The sequence below is a fragment of the Salmo trutta genome, chromosome 14, assembly GCF_901001165.1.
Source record: "Salmo trutta chromosome 14, fSalTru1.1, whole genome shotgun sequence".
NCBI classification, from domain to species: domain Eukaryota; kingdom Metazoa; phylum Chordata; class Actinopteri; order Salmoniformes; family Salmonidae; genus Salmo; species Salmo trutta.
Window position 1 is genome coordinate 78,464,553 of NC_042970.1, and position 7,856 is coordinate 78,472,408.

Here is a 7,856-nt window from a genome sequence, read left to right on the forward strand (position 1 = left end):
CTCCTAAAGCTCTTACAAAGCATCCACTCAATCACTCTAACTCTTACTGTCACTCTTACTTTAGGCCATTTTCAAAATGTCTCCACAACAATCTATTACTCTCAGAGCTCTGAAAATAGCATGCAGAAGTCTTGTAAAACCACATGTACATGTAAAACCACATGTACAACGTACATCCCATCTTTTGTAGCACACAATATACCTCAGTATTTGTCAAGGGTGCAAATAATTCTGGTCATGACTATATATCCAAAAATCAGATTAATATATATAAATACATTTTCACTCACACAGAAACAGACACATAACACACACACAGTTATTCTTGACCCTGTTATACTTTGACAGTGAACATTGAATTGAGATCCGTCCATTACGGCATACTCTACTGATCACGTATTAAACATACAATTGATTAAAATGAACTAAACTAAACACATGAAACCACAGTCCAGGATCAGTATTCACAAAGTGTATCAGAGTAGGAAAGCTGATCTGGGATCAGTTTAGCCTTTTAGATCATAATGATATGGACCTAAACTCAGCTCTAACCACTAGTCTACCTGCCTTGTGGGGAACCCCTTGAGGTCCCCAAGACTGAGTTTAGGAAACGCTGGCTTAGCCACTCATGGTTAAATGATTCAATGCCACCATCATGTGTCTAATAGGCAGAAATACAAGAAACAAGAGCTGAGTGGAAATAGTTATGAATCAGTGTATAATTAGTTAATCAAATATTCTATGTATTTATTGTCTTAAATGTTGATCTTGTTTACAACATGATGCTTATACTGTATTGACACTAAACCACACAGTAAAAACTGCAAAGGTAAACATGTATTTAACGTATATAAAGTACGTAATAATGAAAAATGTGATGACAAAACAAGTGATATCATGACACTGAACAATATAGCATTACGTAATATACAATTATAATTAATATAAAATGTAAAAAACTGCAAATGTTTAAATGTATGTAATGTACTGATTACATTTTTTTTTAATAAAAAAACAATATCGTATTGCATAATATTTTTTACCTTTATTTAACTAGGCAAGTCAGCTAAGAACAAATTCTTATTTTCAATGAAGGCCTAGGAACAGTGGGTAACCTGCCTTGTTCAGGCGGAGATCGACAGATTTGTACCTTGTCAGCTCAGGGATTCAATCTTGCAACCTTCCGGTTACTAGTCCAACACTCTAACCACTAGGCCATGGGTGTCAAACTCTGGCCTGCGGGCCAAATTTGGCCCGCGGGGTAATTATATTTGGCCCGCGAGACAATACCAAATTACTACTAGAGCTGGCCCGCCGGTATTATACAGCGCATTCACCGCTAATACTACGAATCCCATAATGCTCTGCTGTTGTTTTCGCGCGCCAATCAGGACAGGACCCAGAAACGCCCTCTCCTCTGTGACAGTAGTCATAGCAACATAGACGCTACAACTGTCAGCGCGCTATCCCTTCCCAAAAATGGCGAAAATGGGCACATCAGATTAGATCAGTGTGCAATAATTAACGTTTTCTTTGTGCACTTTTTCTTGCTACAAGGCATGGGCTTGAATGGTTGATTGATTTATTATCATTTTATTTGTAAAATTATTAGCCAGTGGAAAAAGTTTATTTTGGTATTTAAATCAGAAGGCTGCAAATAGAAAAGAGGCATACGATTTTTATTAAAATTTTATTTATTTAATAAATGAATGCCATTGATGTGTTTTTTCATTTGAAATTCGATTTTGCATGTCTCCACTATTAAATTATATATTGTATGGTAATAAGCGATGCTTGTTCCAAATTCAATGTTAAAGCACAACTTGTTTGGGTCCATATTAAAAGGTTTATTTGTTCAATGTTGGCCCGCGACTTTGTTCAGGTTTTACATTTTGGCCCACTGGGTATTTGAGTTTGACACCCCTGCACTAGGCGATCTGCCACCCCAATATAGGCTACCTGCCACCCCAATATAGGCTACCTGCCTCCCCAATATAGGCTATCTGCCGCCCCAAATATAAAATGTGGAATATATGACAGCAATACAAAGTAAATCATTAAAGACATCAGGAGAAACTTGACCCAAAAGCTAAAAATATTAAAAAGCTTTTATCAATATTATCCATATTAGTTGCTGAGGAAAGTAGGACTATTGATGTTATAAATCCCTAAATGGCAAAATTCCATTGAAAAAGATCAGAAATATAAACTTCAACTATAGATAAACAGATTAGTACACAAGAAAAAATATGGAATTTGAAAAATCCCATTGAAAAAAAGCAGAAGCGTAACCCATCCCATTTATCATCAATATACATAATTATCATAATAAAAAAATAAAATGTATATTCCAGCATTTACTCAAAAGTTAAAGATCATGGTCTGGAAAACCATCTAGATATGATAGCAAGAGAATAGAGGTGTGAGGCCTGGCTTTGGATTGGAACCTTAGCTCTTCAGTCCAGCTTCTGTGGTGCTTCTCTTCAGTCCAGGTTCTGTGGTGCTTCTCTTCAGTCCAGGTTCTGTGGTGCTTCACTTCAGTCCAGCTTCTGTGATGCTTCTCTTCAGTCCAGCTTCTGTGGTGCTTCTCTTCAGTCCAGCTTCTGTGGTGCTTCTCTTCAGTCCAGGATCTGTGGTGCTTCTCTTCAGTCCAGGATCTGTGGTGCTTCTCTTCAGTCCAGGATCTGTGGTGCTTCTCTTCAGTCCAGGATCTGTGGTGCTTCTTTCTCTTCAGTCCAGGATCTGTGGTGCTTTTCTTCAGGCCAGGATCTGTGGTGCTTCTCTTCAGGCCAGGATATGTGGTGCTTCTCTTCAGGCCAGGATATGTGGTGCTTCTCTTCAGGCCAGGTTCTGTGGTGTTTGTCTTCAGGCTAGGATCTGTGGTGCTTCTTTCTCTTCAGTCCAGGATCTGTGGTGCTTCTTTCTCTTCAGTCCAGGATCTGTGGTGCTTTTCTTCAGGCCAGGATCTGTGGTGCTTCTCTTCAGGCCAGGATATGTGGTGCTTCTCTTCAGGCCAGGATATGTGGTGCTTCTCTTCAGGCCAGGTTCTGTGGTGTTTGTCTTCAGGCTAGGATCTGTGGTGCTTCTCTTCAGTCCAGGATCTGTGGTGCTTCTCTTCAGTCCAGGATCTGTGGTGCTTCTCTTCAGGCCAGGATCTGTGGTGCTTCTCTTCAGTCCAGGTTCTGTGGTGCTTCTCTTCAGAGGGAGATTCCCCTCACATTCTGAAAGAAGACATACTGAATTAGCACTCCCTCTAAAATGTTTATGGACACACACACACTTACTGCCAGGGTGTCATACTCTGGTGACCTGGTCTTCATGTTCAGAGGTGTGTACATGTCACTGTTGGGGTCACTGTTAGGGTCAGGATGGACATTCTGTGGACAGAGAGAGAGAAAGATGGAGTTGGAGAGAGGAAATGCATGAGTTCATTGAGACACTAGTCTTTCTATCATTTTCTCTATACACATTCAAGTACTGTATAAAACAAACAATCAAAATTAATTATAAGAGACTTACTGCCAGAGTGTCGTAGTCAGGGGACATGGTCCTCATGTTCAGACCTGTGTACATGTCACTGTTACAGTCAGGATGGACACTCTGTGGAGAGAGAGAGAGAGAGAGAGAGAGAGAGAAAGAGAGAGAGAGGGGTAACAATTAAAATAGTATGAAAGAGACTGTCGTGACGTGATGGTTTTCCAAACTCAGAGCTGGGCCCTGCACACTTTGAGCTCAGAGCTGCACATTTTGTTTTTTGCCCGAACACTACACAGCTGATTCATATAATCAAAGCCTGATGAGTTGTTTGGGGGTGGGGTCCTGGTGTAACTGATATAATCACCTGTGTGTCTGCTGTGGCATCACTTCCTCCTGTGGATCTCCTGTAAAGAGGGAAAGAGTGAGTTCTGCTCTCTACTGACCTCTAGTGGAAGTTGATATGTTTCTAATATAGTTTAGTAGTTAAGGGCTTTGGGCCAATAAATAAATGAATGAAGTTAATAACAAATCAGAGTGATAAGGTGAAAGAATAATACAAATATCAATTTTCCCTTCTTCACTCACCTGAACCACATGAGTCCAGAGAGACAGAGGATGAGAACCAGAACAACCACTATGATTCCTACAGCTGCAGTCAGAATTGAGGTCTGTTTCTCTATAATAAAATATGGATGATACGAGTACTGTAATTTAATCAATTGAACATAAATGTAGTCTACATCTGTTAACTGATCTAATCTCAACGTATATATAACTATAAAACAAAGTATGATAAGCCAAAGTGTAATTATTAATATTAGATTGAAATGTCATTTTGTATTGAAATATTGAAGATGAAAGTTCACCTGGTAAAATGATCATCAGAGCTGTAGAGTTCCTAGATCCTCTTCCATTCCAGGCCTCACAGTGGTAATGTCCATTGTCCTTAGACTTGAACTTACTTATGTTGTACATCTGTCCAAATCCATTTAGAAAAGTCTTATTTTGAAAGTACCAGGTGTATTTATCCACAGGTGGGTTGGCATCACTGCTGCAGGTCAGAGTCACTGAACTGCCCTCCACTATTTCACCAGAGGGACTGACTGACACTGAGGTGTTCCTTGGTCCATCTGATGTAAAAGACAGTGGATTTAAAAAAAAGACTACAAATTAGATCAGTTATAAATATTACAAACTTTCCACACAATGACTTTTAGATCCATCCTCTTATTGAAGATGATCTATTAAAGTATCATGTGGAGCTAAATCTGTCACTACAATGTTAATATAGCAAGCTAATGATTTAAACCTCATGTACTTACATCTGACAGTGAGAGTCTCTTCAGCAGAGGGGAGATCCTCATGGCCTTCTACAACACAGGAGTATCTGCCTGTATCCTCACTGCTGACTGAGAATAGGATATAGACAGGAGAGGAGGTGTTGCTGTTTGGTATAGGCTGTCCATTCTTATACCAACTGTAGGCTGTGATGGGGTCCAGTGTACATTTGGTTCTACATGTCAGTGTGACATTCTCCCTCTCTGACACAGATGTAGGATCCATCTCCAACACAACATCTAGAGTAAAATGAAACAAATCATTATTCTCCTTCTATGTATGTCCTCTTATGTGAAATACTAGATTTGTATTTTTCCATCACAAACCACTACTGTGTCTGTATGACTGCCCTTAATAAGGTAATTACAGTAATAATGTGAGATGAGTGACATATTACCTGTGACAGTCAGGGAGACAGGTGAGCCAGAGAACTTTCCTCCAGATGTTATGAATCTGAACCTGTACCCAGCAGAGTCACTCAGTCTCAGGTCTGTGATTCTCAGGGTACAGTCACTCTTCTTATCCCCAAGGTACTCTATATGACCCTCATACCCTGGCACTGAGCTCAGATCGTTAGGACCAATACCAGACTCCCATTTAGTAAACCAGAAAGCTGTTTTGATCTCATGATAACTGGGATATGTATAAGAGCAGGATATGTCCACTGTTGACCCCTTCAAGGCACAGATACTCTGATGGGTGTAAGTCACACTCCAACACTTCTGACCTGAAAGACAAAAATACAATATAAAAATGTAATTACAATATATACCAGTATACACTGATGATGTTTGTAAAGTAGAAAACAAACAAGTTTAAGTTTACACTAGTGAAAATCATAATTACTGAATAATGATCAATACTCATTGATTACTTGGCATAAGGGAGTGAACGTTGTTCATATTGAGGGATACCTGAAGAACGGTAATATCATATGTTTCACAGAGTGGTGTATGGACAAGTACAGGGAAAGTACTGTATAAATCAAGCAGTTTTTGTTCTATACATTGGCAGGACAGAACAGCTGCATAAGGTAAGCTGAGGGATGTGGGGGGGGGGTCTCTTTGTCAACCAGACTATTTACCAAGAGTTTTTTTCTATATTTTTCGTAGCTGTGTATTTACCACCACTGAGCCATGGATTACAGGCAACATGCATATAGTACTGGTCACCACTGAGCTAAAGGCTAGAGCTGCCACTTTCAAAGAGCTGGATACAAATCTGGATGATGTAACACCCGGGCCATAGAGAGGGGTTTTTTGTTCTTTATTTTGGTTATGTTTTTGTATTTCTTTGTTTTGGGCCGTGTGTGGCTCCCAATCAGGCACAGCTGAAGCTCGTTGTTGCTGATTGGGAGTCACACATAAGGAGCATGTTTTTCCTTTGGGTTTTGTGGGTAATTGTTTCTGTTAGTGTTTTGCATCTGACAGGACTGTTTGGCTGTCAGTTTTCTTGTTTTTTTTAATAGTGTTCACGTTGTTCAATTAAAATTCTAATGATGAACACTAACTCCGCTGCACCTTGGTCTTCTTCCGACGACAGCCGTTACAGATGATTATTAGAAATCCCGCTACGCCCTCCGACGAACCATCAAACAGGCAAAGTGTAAATACAGGACTAAGATTGAATCGTAATACACTGGTTTTGATGCTTGTCGGATGTGGCAGGGTTTACAAACTATCACAGATTACAAAGGGAAACGCAGCTGCGAGCTGCCCAGTGACGCGAGCCTACCAGACAAGCTACATTTCTTCTATGCTCTCCTTGAGGCAAGTAACACTGAACCATGCATGAGAGGACCAGCTGTTTCAGACGACTGCGTGATCACGCTCTCCGTAGCTGATGTTAGTGAGACCTTTTAACTTCTTATGGGCATACCCTAATACGTAAATAAACAATAAAATTTAAGACGGAGAATGGTTATTGTCTTTACCGGAGAAAAATACCAAAGAACGCGCTCTCATTCACGCACTTGGAAACGCTCCAGCCAATCTGGGAGGACTTTGCCTTATAATAAACGTGACAGCCATTGAAAATAGTGCTAGGCTGAATTTTGTTTTTGGGGGGGATGGTTTGTCCTCGGGATTTCACCTGCCATATCAGTTCTGTTATACTCACAGACATTATGTTAACCTCTTACATCTAGACGTTCTGCTAGCGGAACACCTGCTCCAATATCCAATGATAGGCGTGGCGCGAATTACAAATTCCTCAAAAATCCTAAAACTTCAATTTCTCAAACATATGACTATTTTACACCATTTTAAAGACAAGACTCTCCTTTATCTAACCACACTGTCCAATTTCAAAAAGGCTTTACAGCGAAAGCAAAACATTAGATTATGTCAGCAGAGTACCCAGCCAGAAATAATCAGACACCCATTTTTCAAGCTAGCATATAATGTCACAAAAAACAAAACCACAGCTAAATGCAGCACTAACCTTTGATGATCTTCATCAGATGACTGCCCCCTATCCATAACAGGTTAACAGTTTTAGAAACTTTTGAGTTTTCTATCCAAATCTACCAATTATATGCATACCCTAGCTTCTGGGCCTGAGTAACAGGCAGTTTACTTTGGCCACGCTTTTCGTCCAGATGTCAAAATACTGCCCCCTACCCAAGAGAGGTTAACGGGACACTGACTCAGAGCATGTGCTGACCAGCTGGCAAGTGTCTTCACTGACATTTTCAACCTCTCCCTCACCCAGTCTACAATACCCATATGCTTCAAGCAGACCACCATAGTCTCCGTGCCCAAGAATGCCAAGGTAACCTGTCTAACTGACTATGGCCCCGTAGCACTCACATCTGAGCCATGAAATGCTTTGAAAGGCTGTTCATGGCTCATATCACAACCATCATCGCAAACACCCTGGACCCAATCCAATTCGTATACTGCCCCAACAGATGAGGCAGTCCCTATTGCACTCAACACTTCCCTTTCCAACCTGGACAAAAGGAACACCTACATGAGAATGCTGTTCATTGACTACAGCACAGCTCAACACCACAGTGCCATCCAAGCTCATCACTAAGG

The 7,856-nt window shown here is 40.5% G+C and overlaps 1 protein-coding gene across 3 annotated transcripts; it reads right to left on the reverse strand.

Moving 5' to 3' along the window:
- Nucleotides 1–2,875: 2,875 nt before the first annotated feature.
- LOC115147490 (B-cell receptor CD22-like) lies at nucleotides 2,876–5,709 on the reverse strand. 3 transcript variants are annotated; one of them, XM_029689739.1, is made up of 8 exons: nucleotides 5,213–5,709; nucleotides 4,800–5,054; nucleotides 4,344–4,607; nucleotides 4,063–4,153; nucleotides 3,842–3,881; nucleotides 3,520–3,600; nucleotides 3,301–3,377; nucleotides 2,876–3,221 (listed from the first exon to the last, which is right to left on the reverse strand). In XM_029689739.1, exons 2-8 carry the CDS (start codon nucleotides 5,038–5,040, stop codon nucleotides 3,215–3,217), a joined length of 801 nt encoding a protein of 266 aa, XP_029545599.1. In that variant the 5' UTR covers nucleotides 5,041–5,054; nucleotides 5,213–5,709; the 3' UTR covers nucleotides 2,876–3,214. The 3 variants fall into 3 exon arrangements, with proteins under 3 accessions (XP_029545599.1, XP_029545600.1, XP_029545598.1); XM_029689740.1 differs by having other exon boundaries at nucleotides 3,310–3,377; nucleotides 5,213–5,708; XM_029689738.1 differs by having other exon boundaries at nucleotides 3,285–3,377; nucleotides 5,213–5,706.
- Nucleotides 5,710–7,856: the final 2,147 nt, after the last annotated feature.